This window comes from Camellia sinensis, chromosome 11 (assembly GCF_055761805.1).
Source record: "Camellia sinensis isolate YWXY chromosome 11, ASM5576180v1, whole genome shotgun sequence".
In the NCBI taxonomy this organism is placed as follows: Eukaryota; Viridiplantae; Streptophyta; class Magnoliopsida; order Ericales; family Theaceae; genus Camellia; species Camellia sinensis.
In genome coordinates this window covers 164,296,260-164,321,045 of record NC_138971.1, presented here as the reverse complement: position 1 = coordinate 164,321,045, position 24,786 = coordinate 164,296,260, and the positions used below count along the sequence as shown (strand labels likewise).

General features: G+C 38.9%; 2 protein-coding genes, 1 long non-coding RNA gene and 1 other non-coding gene across 7 annotated transcripts; all 4 read right to left on the bottom strand.

Moving 5' to 3' along the window:
* Positions 1–680: 680 nt before the first annotated feature.
* On the bottom strand, positions 681–13,206 carry LOC114290390 (labd-13Z-ene-9,15,16-triol synthase, chloroplastic-like). The gene is made up of 4 exons (XM_082895628.1): positions 12,724–13,206; positions 12,347–12,653; positions 3,979–4,124; positions 681–1,067 (listed from the first exon to the last, which is right to left on the bottom strand). Exons 1-4 carry the CDS (start codon positions 13,204–13,206, stop codon positions 681–683), a joined length of 1,323 nt encoding a protein of 440 aa, XP_082751754.1.
* On the bottom strand, positions 1,971–3,683 carry LOC114278858 (uncharacterized). Its single transcript, XR_014344908.1, has 2 exons — positions 3,096–3,683; positions 1,971–2,883 (listed from the first exon to the last, which is right to left on the bottom strand). It is a non-coding gene; the product is annotated as an uncharacterized LOC114278858 (transcript).
* Positions 4,504–6,475, bottom strand: LOC114258979 (uncharacterized). 2 transcript variants are annotated; one of them, XR_014344910.1, is made up of 3 exons: positions 6,023–6,475; positions 5,351–5,566; positions 4,504–5,253 (listed from the first exon to the last, which is right to left on the bottom strand). It is a non-coding gene; the product is annotated as an uncharacterized LOC114258979 (long non-coding RNA). The 2 variants fall into 2 exon arrangements; XR_014344909.1 differs by lacking the exon at positions 6,023–6,475 and adding an exon at positions 5,644–5,763.
* Positions 7,355–8,890, bottom strand: LOC114269627 (uncharacterized). Of its 3 annotated transcripts, XM_082896007.1 has the most exons (3): positions 8,524–8,863; positions 7,770–8,431; positions 7,363–7,685 (listed from the first exon to the last, which is right to left on the bottom strand). In XM_082896007.1, the coding sequence occupies exons 2-3, from the start codon at positions 8,184–8,186 to the stop codon at positions 7,608–7,610; spliced, it is 495 nt and encodes a 164-aa protein (XP_082752133.1). In that variant the 5' UTR covers positions 8,187–8,431; positions 8,524–8,863; the 3' UTR covers positions 7,363–7,607. The 3 variants fall into 3 exon arrangements, with proteins under 3 accessions (XP_082752132.1, XP_082752131.1, XP_082752133.1); XM_082896006.1 differs by having other exon boundaries at positions 7,355–8,195; positions 8,524–8,890; XM_082896005.1 differs by having other exon boundaries at positions 7,359–8,431; positions 8,524–8,877.
* Positions 13,207–24,786: the final 11,580 nt, after the last annotated feature.

The following is a 24,786-nucleotide window of genomic DNA, read 5'->3' as shown; positions in this document are numbered from 1 at the left end:
AGTGGAGTATGGGATCCAATTGGTTTATTAAAATATTTAGTTTTGCTTGGTGTTGGTTATAATATATTTTTAATATATTATATCTAACTTTTAGAAGCCCAATAGGTATTTAATAATATGTTTGGTAGCAACTAAGGTTTTGTTAAAAAGCCCAAGATTAAATAATATATTGATATATATATATATATATATATATATATATTGTTTTCTTCCGAAGGGGCTAGTAGTAGATTCAATTATTCGGTGAGCTTGGCTTTGTGGTGGTGCAGCACCTTTTCGATATACATCTTTCTCAGTTGGTAAACTAGCTTGCTGCATAAGTTCAATTGGTGGGTTCCATTGTTGTTGTGCATCTTCGGCTGGTTTGATTGGAAGTTGATTCGGGTTATTATTTTGGATCTTCTATAATTTTGTTTCGAAGATTTTTTGTTCGTCTATTTGGTGAAGTCTTTCCTTTTGATTATTTGTGAATATTTGAAATTCACCTAAGGTTGATTTTGTGAGACCATTCGTGTCTCGTTTGTAATCGTTTGGAAACTTTTTGGTTGATAATGGAATCGGATTTCGGTCCTGTGGACATACCTCATATTGAGAGAATCATGTAAAAATTCTTGTGTTGCTGTTGATTTAATTTTTCCGCATTAATGTTTATTCCCATTGATTGATTTATTTGTGGGAAATCATCGATTTTCTCCAACAATTCTTTGCCCAGATCCAAATGGAAGATACTGAAAATTGTTACCGGTGTAGTCCCATTTGTTGTGGTCACCCAAGAACTTCTCTGGCCTGAACTCTGATGGATTGTCCCAAACTTTAGATTCCCTATGCATTGCCCAAACATTCAATAACAACTTGGTACCCTCTGGTATGGTGTATTCACCGACTATGCAAGATTGGTTAGGAGACCGGGGGACTAGAAGAGGGAGTGCAGTTTGTAGACGAAGTGTTTCCTTCATGACTGTGTCCAAGAAGAGTAATTTGGGCAAATGGTACTCTTCGACAATGTTGTTAATCCCTACAATATCTGATAATTCTTCTTGGACTTTTTTCATTACCTCTGGCTTATGCTATAGAAACAGATATATATCACACTAATTGAAGCAACTCTAATTGACAGTCGAAGAATGCACTTGTCCAAAATAATGTGATCGAAAGAATTGTAGTGCATGAAAAAAAGTTGAACTACAAATTTCAATTTTGAAATTTCTCATCTTCGATTATGGTTGACATACTCTTAATTTTGATTTTTTAATCAATTTTCACTATTGTTTATTTTAATATTATATTTAAATTATAAAAAATTTAATACGAAAAACTAGAAGTGCTGTGATCATTGTAGTGTAGGAATGGTGTCGGTGGTGGAGGAATTCTGTTAAAGTTTAATGGAATATTTTTTTTTTTCAATCAATTGAAATATTTATTTAAAAAAATAATTGGGCAAATTACTTTGGTGGTCCTTGTATTTTGCTCCTAGTATCATTTTGGTCCTTACACTTTCAATTGACTTGATTTTTGTCCAATTGATTACATCGTAAGTGTCTTTTAATAAAAAAAATCATTAAATTGCACTGCTGGAAAAATGACTTTTAGCGGCGTTTTAAAAACGCCGCTATATGTATGAAAAACACCGCTAATTCCTTTAGTGACGCTTATCACCAAACGTCGAGGACGCGGCCGTCGCTATAAGTTTATGACGCTTTAAAAACGTCGTAAAATTAGTATAGGCAGCGTTTTTAAAAACGCCGCTAAATGCGATAAATAATGATAAAATGACGTCATCCAATATTTAGCGACGTTTTTAAAACGCCGTGATAGATTTTTTTATTTTAAAAAAAATGTCCGTTGGCACTGTAGTGGCGTTTTGAAAAAACGCCGTTATAGCTCTTTTTTTTTTTAAAAAAAATTGTTCTGAATCTGTTATATTTAACTAAAAAACATACCTGTAATAAAGCTGAAAAATAACAATAATATGAATAAAATTTTACAGCTACTTCAATATATTGACTAAATAAACATTACATGATTGTGTCTGAACCAAAATCAAACAACAAACACAATCAAAAAATAAAAAGAAAAAATAGGTTAAGTCATTTGCTTGCACATGCAGATGCAATGGAATAGTCAAGCATATTACACATCATTACACTGCAGAATAGGGATTCGTATTCAATTAATCATAATAGGTTCATGTACAACAAAGACAATTTTGAGCAGGATACATTCCCAAATCCCAGTCAACACAAAGGAATGCAGAGAGCCAGGTGAACAGTGGCGCTGACACCTTCTCCAACTTCTTCATATAATTTGTAATTTTCTGCATCATAATCCTTCACCTTTATCATAAAATGAAATTTAGTAAACCAAAGCAAAGAAGAATTGAGCATGATGCCCAGTAGTTTAAATGGGAAAATCAAGAAAAAGAATCCCTAATACCGCTTCTCTATATTCTCCAATAGCATGGAAGGAAGAAGCTCTTAAATATAAACACTCAATGTTTGAGCTTTCAAGCTTAACCCAACGGATAAATCCTTGATGGCATTCCTGCAACTACTGGGCATATCCAACTTAAGGATTAGAGTTAGCTGAGCTAAGCTGTTCCAATGGTTTAGTATAGATTTCAGACAAAAAAAAATAGCATTTGAATTATTCATCAATTTCAGACTAAGATTTCTACCTGACATATACAATTAGTATGGCTTTTTAAACATTAATTCAATGTTGTCTTTTAGATCTAGATTTCCGAAATGGATTTGTGAGTTTTAGTTGTGACCAACTAAAAATTAATGTAAAATTTTATCATACACCAACCTTCTACACTGAAGTTGAGCTGACTCCAAGGCGGAGGACTGGATTCTGAGGGTATAAATGAGAACCAACTGCATTCTGAAGAAATTCACAATTTAACAGTGATTTTAAATTGCAAAGAGGACTACATAAAAAATACCAGAAAAGGCTTGCACTGAAAGCAGAATAAAAAAAATAATAAATTGAGGACTTATTTAAACATAATCTAGAATTATTAATAATAAAAGTGCAAGGAAAATAGAAATTAAAAAATAATCAACACATTGAATGGAAAATACTACTTCATTTACCTGAAATATCAATTTGAACATCGGATGGCCCAGACAGATTTCTGTGTTCCACATATTATAGTGGTTGAATCATAATTTATATACATAATAAACAAAAAAGAAACATAATTTTTTTTTTTTAATAAAATAAGGGAGAAGATGAAGAAGACTGAATTGAAAAGTTGAGAGATATATACAGATCATCAGGGCTGCAATGCATCTCATCATTATTGAAGCAATCAGCTAGCCATCCCTCAGATGACTGATCCAGGCCCTCGTGACCAGTTGCAGATGTTTCCTTGTTAAGCACATTATAACAAGCAAGACAAAAAAAAACATGTATGAATGTTAAGAACCTATTCATCTCAGAACAGAACTTTACAGGACAAACCTTCAAAACCAGACACCCAATGCGACATATCAGATAAAGCCTCTTCAAGCGAATCTTCTCTCTCCTAATCAAAGAACCAAAAAAGAGTGATCCAATGGTTTTGTGAAACTTGATTCAATCACACAAATTAATACTAAAACGTAATTTCAACTGAAACTTTGATTATAAATGCAAGTGTTTGAAACTTCCTTAATGAAGTGAGCAAGAACAAATTAATTAGGTGAAAGCTAGTTTGCCACTACCACATGCATCTTGTGCTATTTAAGGGCCATGTCAGCCTTCTGTAGAAGAATATTGGAATCTGTCTCAAGCTGTTAAGAGAGAGAGAGATAGAGGTGAATGTATCCCACAGTCAGACTAGCAAAAGTGGATATTTACACCTAGAGTGCATCTATGCATAAACAAGTGCTAGCAAATTTTAATGTTTTCATAAATACATTGTATATATATGTTAACAGTGCAGGTAAATCATGTAGCAATTTTCATCTAAACAATTAGGACAAAATATCTAACCTTGAATGATATGAAGAACGCCATGGGAGCCCAATCATTTCTCAACACGGAAAACGTCTTTGGGACTTGAACAAGTTGTATATCCAAAGGACCGGATCCAGACTGAAGTTTATGTTCCACCTGTTCGACATTTAGAAAAGCACCAGCTGGAATGACACCACGATTAACTCAAATAACTAAACTATATTTTCCAGTTTCATGACGAACAAGGTTGGATGTCTCTCTGTGTCATGAGTGATCTTCACATATGGTTACCAATTTTAAGTAGAGATCATATATGACAGCAAATGACAAAGGTCCAACAAACAAGTATGAAATCATTATCAAATTTTTTTTGCTTAGGCTTGCTAGTGGGTGAAGTTTGAAATACTGGATCTACTTCCTATTGCCTCTGAAAGCAGCCTCAGATTCCATTTACATAAGCTACGGAAAAATCAAGGAAAAGGATAAAGCTATTAGATGAGGTGTGTATCATCATATAGTGCATGAGTGTGAATGAGATAATACATAATAGGAGATGAATACATGTGCAAAACCTAAATTATTCTCCTAAAAGGAACACAACACATAGTGATGATCCCAATTACCACGACAAGAGTTATCAACTTCCTTGCGCTCCAAACACGAGTAGCAAGTTTTCATAAACCGCCACCAAAATATATCAAGTACCAAATTCTGAACAATAAAAGGAAAAATCACAACATTTCAAGAAAATTAAATGTTACCATACTATTCCATGGAACATAGAAGTTAGATGCAGCAGCTGCAAGGCAAAACATTGTGTGTGTCTCAAGATTCCTCATTGACATTGCGATCAGCTGTAAAATCTGCTCATGATGGAGAGATGAAACATTGAAATAATTGTTTCATGGAATTGAGTAAAGCAGCAATAAGTTTGGAGAGTCAGGGTCTAGGCTGCAATAAGCATACAATAACTCAAGCTATACATAAAAAACAAATGTCAAGTTGAAACTGCATGCATGAGACCAGACTATTATATTTGCATAACGGTTCATACATGGAAACAAAAATCAAAGGAAAACTTTGTGAAAGATATAATACAATAACGATGCTCCCCATTCAAACACTACTTATTTGACCAAGAGAACAAAAGGCAAATGTGACTTTTTGGAATGCTGAGGAAAAAGGAAGTCCTAAAATCCCTGAAGCTAATGGTGATGGGTAGAGAGAGCAAACCATTTGGGATTAAGGAACAAAGGGGAGCATTTACATCGATCTCAGCAACAATGCTAGCATCTTCGTGTCCAAATGAATCTGCAAAACCCAGAAGAAAAAAACATGAGGAGACAGAAATAGGATGAGAAATCAAGGGGAAAAAAGAAGGAAAGGCATGGAAGAGGGAAGAGCTTACATAAGAGAGACAAGTCTGAACGAACAAAAATCAAGCAGCAGGAGAGAAGAGAGAGAAGTTTGGGACTGGTTCTCTTGTTAGTAGCAGAGTTTCCACAGACTAAAGCAAGGGTAGTCTGTGATTCATCCTCATCTTCATCAACAACATCTATTCCCTAGTTAAAGGGATGATGACCTCATCCATTGATTTAAGCTTATTTTTGCCAGCATTCAGCACCTGCTTCACAAGAACTTGAATAAATTAAATTTGGAAAGTGTCAATTTAGTTTTAATAATTTAAAAACTAAACCACACCTGTGTTTCTTCATATTTTTCTTTGTTTGAGTTTCTTATCCCTAGCATTACTCTTACAAAAACTGATCAGGTAAGTCCCAGAGATTAGGCTGGACAAGACTGGTTCGATCAGGTAACTAGGCTAGAGAAGACTAGTCCAATTAGGCTAGACAATACTACTTCAATTAGCAATCTTTCAAATTGGAGATGGAAGGCAAGAACACAGAAGGAATGATTTCTCTATTAAAAATTGAAGGAAACTAAGTTTCTATTAAAAAAATTCAGCTGTAAAACAATACTTTAGGAGTTTAGAACATTTCTAGTTAATTAGATTGAAACAGACTAATCACTATCATCATAAAGAAACAAGAAATAAAAGTTTATCAATTTAGCTAGTAACCTTGTATTAGTTTTAATCATCCAAAACAATCACCCCAGGGTCCGATTTATCGGCTCTTTCTTCAGTTGGTTCATCGGCACTTGAATCAGCATCACACAACTCTTTCATTTCCACATCACTCTCCAGTTCCATTGGTTGAACATATAGGTTCAGTCTGAGGTGGAAATGAATCTGCAGCAGCAGGAACGACTTCACAAGCAGGCGAATTACTCTTTCCTTTTTCAAAATCTGGCCCTGGTGTTGATCTATTACTACATTCTGTTTCAGGGCCTGACTTCACTGTTGTTGCCTCTGGACCAGACTTGTGTTCGTCTCCCTGCAGTGTTGACAGCAAATTGGGTCCTGCAATTTCAGTTGGCATTTCCGAGTGTGAATCTGCTTTTTGTATCTGAGGTTCTATACTAGAAGAATCCTGCTGAACTGGAGAGAGGATTCTGTTTATATCTTGATAGATGGTCTCTAGTGGTTAATTAAGAATGCAATTTACACAGCTTATTTTGCAAACTCTTCCACATGGAACCATACAGAGACTTTGCAGTGGATATAGAAATGAAGTAAACAAAGAAGCCAAACCAGTAATTCATAGGTTTAAAATCAAACATAAAGCAAAAGAGATTAGGATGTTTGCGATTAAATTAATAGAAATAGAGCAGGGTTCACACTCTCATTCTTGAACTCTGAAAATTAGCTGAACAGTTGCGATTAAATTGTTACACCTACGGCTACATCAATGTCACAATTGAGTTAAGAAAAAGAAAAGAGATGAACTTAACTTGAACATGCAAATAACCATTACGTTGATACAGAAGGCATAAATAGGTAATTTCATATGGATACATAAAGCACAATGCAAAAGGTACCTTAATATACTGTGAACGAGTGATAACAGCTTTTGGACGCCGAAAGAATGAAAAGATAAGTTCCAATGGCAGACAAGCAAAGCCCCCCCTCCTTTTCCAGTTCCTTTCTCCCCTGAAATGAAAGGGATCACTGCAAATGTAAATATGTAAACAAAGTTCTAACGTAATTCTGGTGAGTAGTTTTAACATCAAATTGTGGGCCTCATCCTCCGGCAAAGTTACTGCTTCCAATGCATCAAGGCTTGTAGGCAATTATCACTAGATGACGCAGAATTCCCCCCCCCCTCTTTCCTTGAGCCATACAGTAGTGCACATCTAAACAGTAAGTACAAGTCCAAACAAAAGCTATTTTACAGTTTGGGTAACACCGTTATACCAGAGTTATATTACAAAGCACCACTTGCTTTCAACATCTGGCAACTTTAAATCACAAAGCTCCAAAATTACCAAAATCCATTTATTTTAATTTTTCATATATCCGATTATTTAATATCATTTTTATATTTTGTGTCAAATCTTACAATTCTCATTTCAATTTGATTCACAATTAGCAAAATTAATATTTTGATTCACAATATGATTTTATCAACTATACACTTCACTACAAATTTTTTGGTTTTCAATAGGCAGGTCAGACAACTGAAATGATTGGACATTTCAAATAGTGCAGATAAAATAATTCCACATTTTAGTGCATTGTTGGATGTTCAAGGCAAAAATATTATTCAAGCTTCTAATACACCCATACAATTTATGTGTGAACACATACCATTTGGTATATCCTTAAGCTGTGTGCCTTGACCCTGCATATTTACAAAACACAATGTGAGAAAATTCACAATTACTAAGGGGGAAAAAAAAGTATAGCATAAATTTACTGTCAACACCTTCTCAATGGACAATGCTTTGCTTGCACTTCTCCCAGTCGAAGGCTCCGAATACCGCTCGGCAGTCTTCCTCTCCCTGATCAGCCTCTCAATTGGCGTAACAGGCTCTTTTGAGCCGGGCCCACTCTTCGCCGCCTTCTCCTCTTTTGCAGCTTTCTTCGAACTACCCTTTCGGCCTCTCTTCGCCTTCTTGCTTACCTCCTCTGCTTCCTCCTTACTCTCTTCACCTTTCACCTCAGGTTCTTCCTTCTCCTCATCTTCTTCTTCCTTCTCCGCCATTTCCGTATCCTCTTCTTTCTTTTCCGCTTCCTTCTCTTCTTCACCCTCCTCTGTTTTCCCTTCTTCTTTCACTTCACCTTTGTCTTCGACGTTAGCTATTTCTTCTTGTTTCTTGTCTTCTAGGGTTTCAGACGCCATCAAAATGAACTTCCAGAAAAGAGAGAGAGAGAGAGAGAGAGAGAGAGAGAGAGAGAGATAGGGTGTGTTGTATGTATATGTATATAGAGAGATCAAAAAAGAACCTAACAGATCAATTCAACAATTCAACAAATATTGATGTATACAAATGTTATACATGCAGTAAAATTCGAGAGAGAGAGAGAGAGAGTATCGATTAAAGTTCAGTAAATGAGGATCAAGTCAGAATGCCTCTCTCTGAATCTCTGCAAATGAGGTTCAAGTAAGAATGCCTTCAAAACATTGATTTCATAGATCTAGAGAGAGAGAGAGAGAGAGAGACGGTGGAGCTCGCTACCTCGCCGGTGCAGATGACGGTGGCGATGGAGCTTCGAAATCGCTCTGAATCTCGAAATCCATCTGAATCTTCGAAATCGCTTCGAAATCGCTCTGAATCTTTGAAATCGCAGGTGCAGATGGAGCTTCGATGAAGAAATGTGTGCGTATACGGATTGAGAGATAGATAGATGTGTGCGTATTCAAGCTTCAAGAACAGCCGATTGATCTCCTCCGTCTTCTTCGTCGCTGAGAGAGAGAGAGAGAGATGTGCGCGAAATTGCTATTACACTTCGCACTCAGATTAAAAAATAAGGGTTTCATAAAGGGGCGCGTGTAGCTACAGCATTCGGAGGCGCTTTTAAACGCCTTCAATTGGAAACGGTGCCGTTTTGGTTTTAAAAAATATGCGACGGTTATAAAACGCCGTTAAAAATTAACAAACGTGACGTTTAATAAAACGCCGTTAATTAAACGCCGTTAATTGTCTTATTTCCTGTAGTGTTGGTTGCAGTTAACTTGTTAAGTTGGGTAAATTTATAATTTTTTTTCTTAAAAATATGACACAAGACACTTATGTGCATATTTTTCATAAAAAAAAAATGTTAAGAATTATAACTAATTGGGCCAAATTGAGACAAAATCATCATAAATTCAAGGTCAAAATTGAGCCAATTGAAATTGCAAGGACTAAAATAACATAAAAATCAAAATATATGGACTACTGCCGTAATTTGTCTGAAAATAATTTCATATGCAATTGTGAAATTTCAATGAGTGTGTGGTGGTTAGTGGTGGTGGTGGTTGTGGAATTTGGTTTTTAAATATGTAATTCAGATAGTAAAATTTTACTATCCAAGCAAACATTAAGGTAATAAATTTAATATTTTTGGTTGCAATTTCATTTTATCAATAAAATCTTCTTTTAATAATATTTTCACTGTAATGGTTTTGGAATTCTACTTTTAAATGCTGAATATAGACCGCAAAATTTTATATTGTCTAGTGTTAATGTTAAATAATAAAATTTTATCATGTTTTTTAATATATTTGATTTCAAAATTTTATAATTGATGTGGTTTTTTTTTATATAATTGACAAGAGAATTTTAACAATATCATTTTTGTTAAAAATGGACATCTTTATTACAAAGTTATGGCATTTTAAAATTAAAAAAAAAATAAATTAAATTCACTTCTTAGATTAATTTTGTAATTGTGCTTCATAAGTTCTATCTTTTCACCAAACTGATGGCTGCTTATCCTTCACCCATGGAAATGTTATCATGATGGGTCTTTCACCAAAACGTCCTAAATACAATTTTTTTTTTTTGGGGAGAAATATCACATAAAAAATAATTATTAATCAAAGATAAATATTATAAATATTAATAAATAAAATTATGTATATATATTTTTTTTTTCATGAATTCGTAATTATTTTCTTGAACTAACCCTGATTTAATTTCTCCCTCCTTTTTTCTTTTCTTTTATTATTATTTTTTTGGGTTTATATTCAACAATAGCAACGTATTATTTATTTGCATTAATTTTTTAATAATTATCTCTAAAAATTTAATTATTATACAAAACAGTGATAATAAATAAGGGAAAAATTATAAAAAAAAATAAGTTTAATATGTTTTGGTTGCAATTTCATTTTATCAATAAAATATTCTTTTAATATTTTCAATGTAATGGTTTTGGAATTCTACATTTAAATGCTAAATATAAACCGCAAAATTTTATTGTCTTATGTTAACGTTAAATAATAAAATTTTATCATGTTTTTTAATATATTTGTTTTCAAAATTTTATAATTGACGTGGATTTTTTTTTTTTTCAGAAGAGAGAATTTTAACAGTATCATTTTTTGTAAACAATGGACATCGTAATACAAAGTTATGGCATTTTAAAATTTTTAAAAAAATTAAATTAAATTCACTACTTAGATTAACTTTGTAATTGTGCTTCATGAGTTTTAGGGCCAGGCATAAAGTTATCCAAACTGCACAACCCGTCCAATTCGAACTGATCCGCATATAAATGGGTGATTTTACAGACATAATGAGGGTGGATGCAGTTTGAAATATGACATTATTGCGGGTAATTCGCAACCTGCAAGAACCCACCCACACTTAAACTTTTTAATTTTTTTTTTTACAACTTGGACAGTTGATTATATTCATCTTATCCTAAATATTTTTGCCCCAACAAACCAAACCCTAATCTCTTAACAAGAGTAGCATTGAGTAGCCTCTCTCTTCTCATCTCGCTCTCTCACTCTTGTTCATACTCGTTCATCTATCTCTCTCTCTCTGGCAACCGATGATCGGAATTGAAAGAAGTTGATCGGAACTTAAGGTAATGCAAAAAAAAAAAATAAATATGGATTTTGTTCTTTCCAATTTTTCACTTGTTCCCTATATGTTGAAATCTGAAGAGTTGTTCCTTTTATTGGGGCTATTGATTTTGATGTGTTTTTAATTTTATAATTTTTAATTCATTAATTATTAATGTTGAGCATTTTAGAAAATATGAGAAAAATAGTCCAAAATAAATATTTACAAAATAGAAAAGAAAAGGCCGAAAAATAAATGTTTAAAGAAAAAAGTCTAATCCGCAAACTGTCTATACATCCGCCAATCCTATTCGCACAAAACACATTTCGCATTGAGACGATTACGGATTCAATTTTTTTAAAATTATACATATACAAACACGTCCAAATCACAAACCGAATCATTCAAAATCCAACCAACCGCGAGCACCGTAATGAGTTCTATCTTTTCACCAAAATCATGGCCGCTTATCCTTCACCCATGGAAATGTTATCATGATGGGTCTTTCAAAAGGTCCTCAATATAATTTTTTTTTTTTTGTTGTTTAGAAGGAGAGAAATATCACATAAAAAATAAATATTAATCAAGGATAAATCTTATAAATTTTAATAATTAAAATTATATATATATTTTTTCATGAATTTGTAATTATTTTCTTAAACTAACCCTGATTTGTAATTTCTCCCTCCTTTTTTCTTTTTATTTATTTATTTATTTTGGCTTATATTCAACAATAGTAAAGCATTATTTCTATGCATTAATTTTTTAATAATTATCTCTAAAAAATTTAATTATTATACAAAACGGTGATAATAAATAAAGGAAAAATTATAAAAACAATCTTACAATTTGATTATTATATCAAAATAAATCTTGAATTTTTAATTTTAATAATTTAAAACCTAATATTCTCAATATAAACTATCTTTCTGTTTTCGTTAAGTTAAACAGACTAGAAAAAAAAAATTAGCCATTAAACTCAATGAAAAGTGATATTTTAGACATTTTACGTATACCTAACATTGAGTTTAATACTTGAAATATCATTTTTCTGTCAATTTTTTACTTAACAAAAATAGATGAATGATTTAAATTAAAAACAAATCTAAATATTATAGCTTAAATTGCAAAAAAATAAAAAACTCCGAATTTATTTTTGTAATTTCTCCAAAAATAATGAGATACTAGTATCATAGCGGAATTGCATGGAAAGGGTGAACCCAAGCTTGTGCATCCTATCTACTGGATCAAGTGTATGGGTATCATAATCACTTGGCTAGCTACAATCATCATACCAAGCTATTCCTTTTGAAAAACGTATACGTGATATGCTATTGGAATAAATAAGAACATCATCCAAACAACTCATAAAATCATAAAAATCTTGTGAGAGAAAGCAAAATACCATCAACAAGGCCTTTATATATGCCATAGTCATTGGTTCTGCTCCATCTTCCTTCTCCTTGAGCTCAAACAGAATCTGCAGAAAATCCTTCTTCCCTTTATTCTTCACCCACCGCCTCATCACTATCCCCCGTACCCATTTTCACCCTCGCATCTATCACAGAATCAAAAATCCGCGCCACATCGACGAGCACCAGCTTAATCTCCCTCTCAAATCCCTGAAAATCAAACCTAGCAAGCACGGGAAAGAATTCCGAAACGTTCGGCTTCCCCAGAATTTCCATAATTTTCCCAGTCCCTGCTCGAAACTTGGCAACAAGCCTACCACTAGTAGTACTAACCCTCTGGCTGTCAAATGTGCTCCCCCACAACATGCTCAAAACAGCGTTAAACCCTGTCACAAAAGTCTTTTCTTAGACTTCTGTAACCATCTTGCGAATCGACGAGTCTTTTCTTGGACTTCTGTAACTATCTTGCGAATCTCGGTTCATCACAGAAGTCCAGGCTGCTATTACTGAGCATTTCTCTGACAAATATTTTAAGCATGTTTCGCCAGTGGGACCCACTGGGGGACCACGCGATGTCAATTCCACCGTACGAGGCGACTAGCGCCGCAATAGGAGCGTCTCTGTTGGACAAAACAGTGTCTTGGTCACGGACCACTTGTTTTGCCAGGGATGGTGAGGTTATCACGACACACAGTTTTTCCCCGAGCCAGAGCTTGTAGATTGGGCCGTACCGGTGAGCCAATTCGGAGAACGATTTGTGCAGGTTTGTGCCGAGGAATGGGATGGATCCGAGTATCGGTACGCCACGGGGTCCTGGTGGGAGTGCAGCCACCATTGTTGTTCCCTTTTTTGGGTTCGTGAATGTCCATAGGTACCAGAAGATGGCTAGTATGAGAATTGAGAAGTCGTTGCTGGGTTCTGAAAGTGAAAGCATAGTTGCCGAGCTGACCATGGTTCTAAATCGCGATATTGGGTAACGTAATGATATCGATTGCGGAGTATCGGTATTAGTAGTATCAATCAGTACGTATCGAGAATTAGGTGTCGCAACGGTGAAATTTTAAAAATCATTTCACAGGTTTTTCAATTTTTTCTTTCCTGTACTGGTTCGAACCGGTGAATATCGACCCGTCGCGACTTGTGTAATAACTTGTGTAACGGTTAAAGACTAATACGTACTGGGACTTGGTCGATTCTCCTGCGATTTTCAATCTTAGCGATATATTGGCTTGTATTCGTCGCAGTGCCTTATTTTTTCGATACATATCGGCCGTTACATAGCGTATCAGCCGATTTTTAGAACTATAAAGCTAATGACAATATGTTTTTTAGGAAATAGATTGAAAAGAACTCTACTACTTGGTAAAGATTGTGGAGAATCGCTCCATTTATATTTACTTTCATGTGGCCTAATTGGCAGTCAAAATAAAATGGGACAATTATAAAAAATAAAAATGATACACAAATTTATTTTTTAAATTTAATGATATGTAAGTGATATGATTGGTTGATAATTAGAGAAGATAAGAGAGAGTATTTCCGTTAATATCCTAATTTTTAATATTGAATAACAATGCTCTATAAAAAATAAAAAATAAAAAAAGGGAACTACATTTAGTAGCGAGTTGGGAAAAAAAATTATCAACAAATGGAGGGCTGCAAGCGACATTTGCACCTCCCACAGTCTTTCATTTGCAGTCTATCATAGACACACTGTAGGAGAGGGTTCAAGAAAGGAGTTGGAAAATTCGAAGATCGAATTCTCTAGAATATGATGAGAGGCTTAGATTCTTCAATAATCTCAACTTAGGAACACAACAACAAAGGAGATGATGGAGATAAGAGATTGGGTGAAGAAGAAGGCAAAATGGCTAGAGAATAGAATAATGGCAAGGCTCTCCCAGGGATCTCCCACTTTCACTCTCAAGGTTGATAATGGAGATGGGAAATTAGTTCTTTCCCAAGAGTCATCTCTCCAAAAATTCATCCCTTGTAAAGCTATGGGTGGGTGCTATTTATAGGCACCTCATGATGTAGGATGGAGCCCATGTGCAAGGCACATGGGGGATATTCTCTCTAACCACCTTGTCCGAGGAGGTGACCTCTCCGAGGATGAGAAAACCCCGAAAAGGAGATCACTCCCTCGGCGAACCCTTCTTCTTAGCCACACCTAACCAATGATCCCCAATCATCCCAAAGGGTCAGGGGTAGTCCCAGAGGACGTCCTGCCGCATAAGGGTCAGGGGTAGTTCAAGAGAACGCCCTGCCGCAAATATTGCCGAGTCTCAGGGACCCCCTAGATCGTGCCACCTCGACCCGGGTATATGCTAGTTTAACCGAAGAGTGAATTTATCTCCACTCACCGTCCTCGGGATCGGGTCCTTTGTTCGGACTCCATTACGCCCATGGTTCTGGTACGTAGACCCCGGAAAGCTCCGAGCCCGCAAGTGTTCTGGGACTCATTAATGGAGCGACTTCTAGATTGCGTCTGAATCCGTTCGAAGCCAAGTGTTTCGGACCTCTAGGTTCGTGGATCCGAACGCTTTCGAGTCCGAGTGCCTCGGATCTCTAGGCTTGCTTAATCCCCTTTCGAGTCCGGGCCCGAGTAAGTCTCTAGGTTCGTGGATCCGAACCCTTTCGAGTCCGAGTGTCTCGGATCTCTAGGCTTGCTTAATACCTTTTCGAGTCCGGGCCCACGTAAGTCTCTAGGTTCGTGGATCCGAACCCTTTCGAGGCTTAGAGCCATTTAGCCCGTTTGATGGTGATAAATTCGGGCCCACCAATCTTGGACTATTGAGCCTAATTAATTTAATGGGCTCAAATTAGCCCCTCTTACATTTGCCCCTTGCATGTATGAGAAATTGTAATTTTCTCGAACATGCATAATTTCACTTTGTTAGCCATGCTCCGCATTACGTCTTCGGGAATACTTGATCTTGACAGAGTCTAAGGATAAAACTGAAGATTCACCGTAATTTACAGATAAAATCGACAAATAATAAAAAAATAAATAAATCATTTTTTTTTTTTTAACTTTTTTTTTTAATATAGAACAACTCAACTCCAAATAAAAATGAAGCACACGCACCCTCATTTTTTATTCTAAAAACATAAGGCCTTTTTTTTTTTTTAAAAGTCAAACATGACTTTGCTTTGCTTAATGTACACAAATTCAAATTTGTAGATTCTCCAGGAAGCATATTCAATGACACATTATATATATAAATATATATATAGAGAGAGAGAGTATATTAGTTTGAGAGCCATAAACGAAGCAAGCTTCCTTTTTTTTTTTTTTTTTTTTTTTTTTTTTTTTTTTTTTTTTACACACCCAAAACATGTTCTCTCTCTAGCAACGTGAACCCATTTTATGGCAGCCAAACAAATCTTAGCAAACCGTTATAGAAAGAGAGAAAAAAAACTTTTGAGAGGCTACCCCAAACCACACCTTTCCTTTTCTGGTTAGGCAACCCAACAAATCCATCCATATATGGATATATGTATATATATAAATAGTACATTCTCAGAATATTCTAGCATCAGGCCTCCCTTTTTTATTTATTTAAGGGCAGGTGTAAAACCCTAAATCTCACCCATTTTCTTTGCTCATAGCCGCCGAAATCACTAACCTTCCTCTTTCTTTTATTATTCTTTGAAACCAGTGGTATACCTTTCTCTCTCTCTCTACATTGAGAGACCCAGCTTCATCCTCAAGAAAGCTTTGCTTCTACAATACTAGAGCAAACTGTGGTGCTCTCCTTCAACAAACCAGAGGCTCTATTTCTGCAATTAACAGAGGCCGACACCAACTCCTCTACGGCACCATCGCTGCATCCGAACTCGATCGTCCAATGCCGCTTTCGGACTTGATCGTCCAACGCCAACTATGCACGTCGCCCTTTCAACGCGACGTGTGTGTGGGCCTGCCTAGCACTGCTTAGCTCGGCGTCGGCCTTAGGTGTATGCGTCTCACGTTTGCGGTCTTGCCTGTGCTGGCCCTACGCATGCTGCTTGCGCCTCCACCGACCTGCTCTGAAACCCATTTTTGGACCTTCATTTTTGGTGAGCCTTGGTCTTCCTTTCAACTAATTCCATTCCCTTCACTGTTTCAGATTTATTGATCTTTGGACTTCAATCGGCTCAACAATCGGCTCAAGGCAAAGTTGTTATCTCCAAGCCCGCACATGATTACTTGTGCATGAGATTGCTTCAACTGTTTCACATTCTTACATCTCTCCAATAATAACGGGCATCTCTTGCTACTTGTTAACATGCCACCGTCTTCATTTGATAGAAGTAGCAGTGTGGCGCGTAGTCAAAGAAAGGCACAATAAAAATCAACGGTGATGATTCCCTCTGGCACAAACTTCCAAGGCTCATAGTCGGAAAAATGGTGTAAGGAAGCGTCTGGTTATTCTGTTTGCTGCAGATAGTAGATTCAGCCCACACAGTGGTCACCATACTAGGGGGAGAGGAAGATAAAGGGAGCCTTTTTTCATCAAAAAAAAAAAAAACCAAGGCCCTATTTGGGTTTGTACTGTTTTTTGCCACTCTCTCTCACGGGTGTGGCCTTCATATCTGTAAGTATATTTTTCGAAACCCACTCTCTAACCTCTTGTTTTGATGAAATGTGAATTTGTGAGCCTTGCTGGAAATTTGATTTGGGCTTTTGAGATTTGTGAGCATTGTTGTATACCAATTTTGAACTTGAGATAGCTGAAGCTTCCATTGAATCTTGATTTGGAAGAGATATTCTTGAAATTGGTATGACTGAGAAATATAATATCCAAATAAAAAAATATTTGAGATCTTGGGCCTGAAATTTGTTACTCTAACTTACTCTGTTTATTTAGAGTCAAAGTCTTGTATAAACTGGGTAATATTGAATACTGTAATCTGAGAGAGAATGACCCACTTGAATCTTGATTTGCATGATAAATGTAGTCTTGAAATTCATGTTTTGAAACTTGTCATGTGCCGATAATTTTGACAATAATTTTGACGTGCATACAGGTCTGATGTTGAACCCTTCGAGTGCCACCGTCGGCTTCTGTGCGAACCCACCACGGCGCTGCTCTGTGCATGACCACCTCAACTCACGCGGCTTGTCTGTCTCGTGCCCAACCGCAACTGACCAGTGATGACCACGCCGCCCACTCAACGTGGCGTCGGTCTGTCGATATGCCTTCTCGCCCATTGAAATCCATCACTGTTAGTCGTGACCTGCCAACGCCGACCATACCACCGATTCAACGTGGTGTCGGTCTGCCTAGTTGTTCCAGTGCCAACCACACACGTCGCCCTTCCAACGCGTCGTGTGTGGTCACCAACTCCGCTGCAACATCACTGCTGCCTCCGGCTTCGGATTGTTCGACATTGACCACACACGTCCGCCCACTCAACGCGACGTGTGTGGTCTTGCCTAGCACTACACAGCTCGTGCCACCGCCGACCTACTGTCTTCAATTGTGATCTAGCCAATGCCGACCATGCCGCCCTCTCAACGCGGCATCGGTCATCGGCCCATCCTCTTTGTGTTGCTATTTCAGATTGCCGAAACCCATTCTTGAATATATATATATATATATATATTTGTTGTTCATGAACTTGCTCAGAGTAATAAAATTGTTGTAGCTTAAATAGATAATTATTATTTGTTGATGTTGCCTCATTCTGATAATGCCTGAATCATGATCTGAAATTGATATTGTTTGTCTCATTTGTTGGCTTTGCTATTTCAGGCAAATGAATTCTTGATTGAAATCCACGACCTCGGGGCCCTTGGAACCCGCACTAATGAGAGCAAGGGCTGTTCCTCGGAAGTCCTGAACAAAAGCAAGACTGTCCCTCGGGAGTCCGAAGGTAGCACACACCCTACTTTGGCAAGAAAGATTCCTCTGGAAGATAACCGAGTCTACCAAGCTTGCACCAACAGAAGTAAAGATTGTCTCTCAGAAGTTCGAGTGAAAACAAGGCTGTCCTCCAGAAGTCCGAGCAGAAACGAGGCTGTCCCTCGGAAGTCCGAGTGGATGTGCACTTCTACTTCAGCAGCTAATAGAAGCAAAGGCTATCCCTCGGGAGTTCGAGTAAGAGTTCACTCTACTTTGAAAAGAAAGATCCTCGGAGCTCGTATTGATGAAATCAAGGGCTGTTCTTCGGACCTGCACTAATGAGAGCAAGAGTTGTCCCTCGGAAGGCTCTCCCTCAGAAGTCTGAGCAGAAACAAGGCTGTCTCTCGGAAGTCCGAGTGGATGCGTACTTCTACTTCGGCAGCTAATGGAAGCAAAGGCTATCCCTCGAAGCTCGCACTGATAGAAGCAAGATCTGTTCTTCGAAAGTCTGAGGCGGAGAACACACTCTACTTCAGCAAGAAAGATCCTTGAGGCTCGCACTGATGGAAGCGAGGTCTGTTCTTCGAAAGTTTGAGTGGGAGCACATACTCTACTTCAACAAGAAAGATCCTTAAAGCTTGAACTGACAGAAGTAAGGGCTATTCTTCGGAAGTCGAGATGGGAACACACACTCTACTTCAATAAGAGAGACCCTCGAAGCTTGCATTGATGGAAGCCATGGCTGCTCTTCGGAGGTCCGAGTGGAAGTATACTTCTACTGTGTCAAGAAAACTCCCTTCAGGTTGGTAACTGAGTCTACCATTCCTTTTTCTTCTTTGGGAGGCAACAAAAATTGAAAACTGTTTCAAGTAACATAACACAATGAAGATATACAATGTAGAGAAAATAACTTTTAATGGAGATACATAATATGGAGGAAATAAATTTCTTCATAACATAAGAAAGATAGAACTTCATGGACAATGCAGTAAATGCAAACTATAAATGTCATAGGTAGACTTCTTCTACGGAATGTTGACATTTGCCCCTAGAGTTGCAAGATCATTTGGAAAGCTTTCACTAGCTGCTCGGGTTGTGGCCGTCATATACCATCATAGCTATGTCTTTGGATCTTTCTATACAGACTGATATCCCCATCCCCGCAGGATTTTTTCATGAATCTGTTGTAGTCGGAAGCTTGCTTCTTGTTGGCCAACACACCGGGCTAGGAATCCGGTACCTCCTCGGAAGTAAAGTTCACCTTGAATAATTGTGAATTGGGCAAGCTTGGCCATAGTCAGTTTTCCAACTTTGCTTCTGAGTTGTTCGAGGACTTCTCCTCTCCAGTCCTCCGGAAGGCCTTTGTCTTCGGGTATTATTGAAGGTTCTGTTCTCTTCTTGATAACAATTGTTGCCTCTTCCTCTGGAATGTCAACTCTTGCCCCTAATGTTGCGAGGGCATCTGAAAACTTGTTGTCGGAGCGAGGCACATGCTCTATTTCGACCTTCTGAAATTTGTCAAGAAGCCTTTGGACTGTTGTTCGATATGTGGCCAAGGCAGGCTCCTTTAAGACGAACTGTCCTGAAACTTGCTTCACTATCAGCTTTGAGTCCCCCCGGATCCAAATCTTCTTGATACTGTGCTTCTCAGTTGCTATCAAGTCTAAAATAAGAGCCTCATACTCGGCTTCGTTATTCGAACAATGGAAATCCAGTTTATAAGACAAATATAACTTTTCCCCACTTTTGCTTGTAAGGACTATCCCGGTTCCTCCCTTCCTTCCGGCTGCTGCTCCGTCAAAGCTCAATGTCCAGAAGCTTTCCTCGGAAGCCATAGTTGTGTGCACTTCTCCTCTTAATTCTTCATTCACTGGTTCATAGTCACCACTTGGAAATTGGGCAAGGAGATCAGCTAAGGCTTGGCTTTTGATCGCCTTGGGGGCTACACATGTGATCTCGAATTCACCCAGTGCTAACAACCATCTTGCCACCTTCCCGGTTAGAGCAGGCTTGCTGAGGAGGTATCGGATTGGATCACTTCTAGTAACAATCTGAATCTGATGTGCTAGGAAGTAATGTCTGAGCTTTTGGGCAGTGAATACCAAAGCTAAACAATGTCTCTTTACTGGAGTATATCGGACTTCTGCTCCTCGAATCTTCCGACTGATGTAATACACCGGGCGTTCTGCTCCATTTACATCTTGGACCAATAATGCCCCTATGGACTTGGGAGTTGAAGTTAAGTACAATCATTAGAGGGACCCCGGGCTGCGGGGCTATCATGGTCTGAGGCGAGGTTAAGGCCGCCTTGATTCTCTCAAAGGCCTTTTGGTGCTCTTGGTTCCACTCGAACTTGGCATCTCCTTTTAGCAAAGAGCCGAAAGGCGCAGAGATCTCTACCAGTGCTGGGATAAACCTCCGAATATAAGACACCTTCTCGAGGAACTTCTTTAACTCCTTCTGAGAATGCGGGGGAGGCATTGCTCTGATAGATTTGACCTTGTCTTCATCTGCCTCGATACCATGCCTATGTACAAGAAACCCGAGGAACTTCCCGGCCATCGCCCCAAAAGCACATTTGAGAGGATTCATCCTCATTTTGAATTTCTGGCACCTCTTGAATACCTTCTCAAGGTCTCGGAGATGGTCATCTTCTTTCTTGGGTTTCACCACTAGATCATCAACATAATCTTCCACCTTATGATGGATCATGTCATGAAAGATTGCAGTCATAGCCCTTTGGTAAGTTGCACCGGCATTCTTGAGTCCGAAAGGCATGACTGTATAGAAGAAGTTTCCGAGAGGTGTTCTAAAAGCAGTCTTTTCTGCGTCCTCTTCAGCCATCTTAATCTGATTGTATCTATTGAATCCATCCATGAATGAGAACATCTGGTGTCCCGATGTAGTATCCACGAGGGTGTCGATGTGAGGAAGAGGGAATTTATCCTTCGAGCAAGATTTGTTCAAATCTCGAAAGTCTACACTTACTCTGATTTGGCCATTCTTCTTCTTTACTGGCACGATGTTTGCTAACCACGTGGGATACTGTATTGGCCGGATGAAACCAGCCTGTTGAAGTTTTTCAATCTCCTCCTTAATCTTCTCTTCGAGATCTGGATGATATTTTCGAGCAGCTTGCTTAATTGGCTTGGAGTTTGGGAACACATCAAGATAGTGGGAGACTAAGTCAGGATCTAGTTCGGGCATTTCCTTATATGACCAAGCAAACACATCTGAGTATCGGCTTATCAACTTTAACAACTGTTCCCGCTTCTCTGGGCTAAGGCTCGAACTTACGAATACCGGCCTCGGTGCATCTTGTCCATCACTCAGATCTATTTCAATAAGTTGTTCGGGCTGAGGCTTCGGCCCATCTTGCATACATTATGGAGCCACTTCAGGCTTTATTACTATATCATTGTCAGGAGGCTCTTCTTTTGACTCGGAGTCGGTGATTGAAGAAACCGACTCCCCGCACCTTCATAAATAGTACACCATCTTGCCTCCTTCTCGAACTTTCATCACCTTCCGAAGAATAGGCGGACTTTCTGGTCCAGACATCGCCCGCTTACTTGATTCTGCCATCGGCTCCTTGTCATCTTTGATATCCTCTCAACGAGGAATTTTGACCCATCGAGGCTTAGAGGTGGTGGGAACTTCTTCAACAGCCAGTTCGGTGAAGTAGATGGCATCAGAATAATGAGCTTCATGGATCTCGAAAGGCCTTTCTGTAGCCTGAATTGTCACCGTCTTCTTTCCCCATTTTGCCTTAACACACTGATGATAACTCGATGGTACAACCCCATATCTATGCATCCAGGTTCTCCCTAGAATGATGTGATAATTTGTCTCAGAATCGATAATATGGAACTTGGTGGCCGAGCGAATCTCTCCAACGGCTAAATCAACTGTTACGCATCCGATAGTAACTCTCCTTTCTCCACCGAAGCCAGTGATGACTATCGGCTGCTTCACAATGCGTTCTTCAGAGATTCAGGTCTTTTCTAGAGTAGCGCGAGTCATAACGTTGATAGAGGCTCCACTATCTAGAAAGGCCCTTTTGAACTCAACCCCGTTAATAAAAGCAATCACATAAAGCGAGCGATTGTGAGAAAAAGGATACCTCCGATCAGCCTCGGAGAAAGTAATGGCACTAGATTGCTCTTTTGCCTTCCTTGGGATAGACCCCTCAGTCGACATGCATTCCTCATGGTGTGCCTCGGCTATATTAATGATAGTCTTGGTGATTTCCGTTCTTGCCTCCCTGGAAAGTCCAAGCTGGTCAAAGAACTGCTTGAACTTTACACAGTCTTGCAAGGTTTTGGCATAGTGATCCGGATCTTTTTCCACTCTTGGAGGCTCGTAGTTAACCATCTCCTCGGTCTCTTCAAAATACGATGCCACATAAACATGGTGTCCTCCTCTTCCGTAGTACTCTGCTCCTCCTTCTGGATCAAAGGGATCTTCGCTATGAGTCATAAATGTTCTGCCCTCTGGATCGAGAGCACTTCCATAGTAAACTTGCTCACCCTCTGGCTCGAGGATGTCGTCCAGATAACAATCATCGTCATCGAGGTTGGCGATAGCCTCGATCATCGGGCCTTCATAAGCTATCATAGCAACATTCTTGCCCTTGTCTCGGTGTTGAGGATATGGTTGTTCTCGGATGTCTTGAGTCCCTTGCTTTTTGAACCTCAATTCGTCTGCCTCGACTTTATCTCTGAAGATTTTCCTGAGAGTCCAACACTTCTCTGTCGGATGTTTCAATATACGATGGTAGACACAGAATTCAGGGCTCTCACGGTCCTTTTTTGATGGCATTTCTTCAACATAAGGCAATTTTAGCTCTCCGTCAACTACCCATTCCTTAACTAGAGCTTTCACTTCCTCGATTCCACATGGATAAGAAACATTCCCCTTTTCACCATTATATTGCTTTCTCTTCTGGCCTCTATGACTTCCTCCTTGTGAATTTCGGGTATCTGGGGCAGAGGCAGCAGCAACAATAGGTCCACGAGATGATTTGAAACTAGTCTTGTAACTGGCCTTAAATCCGGACTCCTGAGCCTGAGGAATGCTAATGTTCCGAGCTGCTTCCATTAATGCCGAGAAGGTGGGTAGCTTGTGATTAACTAGAAACATTTTGTACCTGCTCAATGCCCCTTCTAGACAGATTTGAACCAGATAACTCTCCTCGACTGCTTCATGACAATCTACGGCCTTGTCCTGAAACCTTTTGACGTAGTCAAGGATGTCTTCACTTTCTTGTTGCTTCTCTTTACACAATGTAAGTGTGGTCACCCTCTCCGCCACTTGAAAGAACTTGGAGTGGAATTTGTTAACCATTTCCTCCCAACTTCGGACAGAGTTTGGGGCCAAATTAACATACCAACTATATGCTCGGTCGGTGAGGGACTTAGAGAATTCTCTCAGTCGAAGGACGTGGTTTGAACCGTGAATACCCAGAGTCTCGATGAATCGCACAACATGTTCTCGGGCATTTCCTTGTTTGCCGTCGAACTTGATGAACTTTGGCACTGTATACCCCTCAGGGTATGGATAGCTCAGCATCTCAATGGGGTAAGGTGGCTTGACGTCTGGATCAGGCAAAGAGGGTAAGGTCCTCTTGCCCCGTTCGAGGTCGAACATGGCCTGCACATCGGCGAGAGTGAGAAACTGTTGAGGGAGAGAGTTTGATGGTGGTATTCCCGGGACTTGGCCTATGGACTCGAAGACTGAGCTAGGGGCGACTTGGCCATTCTGGTGCTGCGAATTCATCATTGGTGAGGACACTTGATGATACTGGCCATCAGCGCCTATAGAGAAGCCAGTTGGTGATGGGATATTGAATTGAGGCCCATAGAGTCCACCGCACGGCGCCGCTATATCGGGTTGTGCTTGCAGATTTGTTGTCGGCACCAAAGGAGGCCCGCTTGGTGCTTGGGTAACATTTACTGGTGGCGTGACAAGATTAGGTACGGGCAGAGCTCCCTTTTGCGCCATCATGCTCCTTATGCTTTCCTGGACACCAACAGTCGCCGGAGCACCATTCATTACACCAGAAACTCCCCTAGTCACCATTGGATCTTGGCTTGGCACGCCATGGAGCTCGGGTATGGGCAAACTGCCGCCGCCTACTGTGGTTTGAGCATGTGTTACTGTGGCCGTGTTGCCATGAGCCATAGGCTGATTGGGGCCTACTTCTCCTTGGATTTGATTTTGCGCTCCGGCGGGAATAACTCCACCACCAGTTTGATTTCCGTTTGGCGCCGGTGCAAAGTTAGAACTCATCACCAACATGGTGTGAGTGAGATTCTGAAGAGTGGTAAGAATCTCTTGCTGAGTATTCTGAAGTCCTTGAATGGCTTCAAGCAAAAGTGGTTGATCTGGAGCCATGGTCCTGTCATCACCACCATTAGAGGATCCTTGTTGGTGAACTTCATCTTCTCCCGCCATCCTTGTTGGAGTTGTGTGGATTCCAGATCTCGTTGAGACCATTAACCAATCCGCCTCCCCAGCAGAGTCGCCAAAATGTAGGAGAGGGTTCAAGAAAGGAGTTGGAAAATTCGAAGATCGAATTCTCTAGAATATGATGAGAGGCTTAGATTCTTCAATAATCTCAACTTAGGAACACAACAACAAAGGAGATGATGGAGATAAGAGATTGGGTGAAGAAGAAGGCAAAATGGCTAGAGAATAGA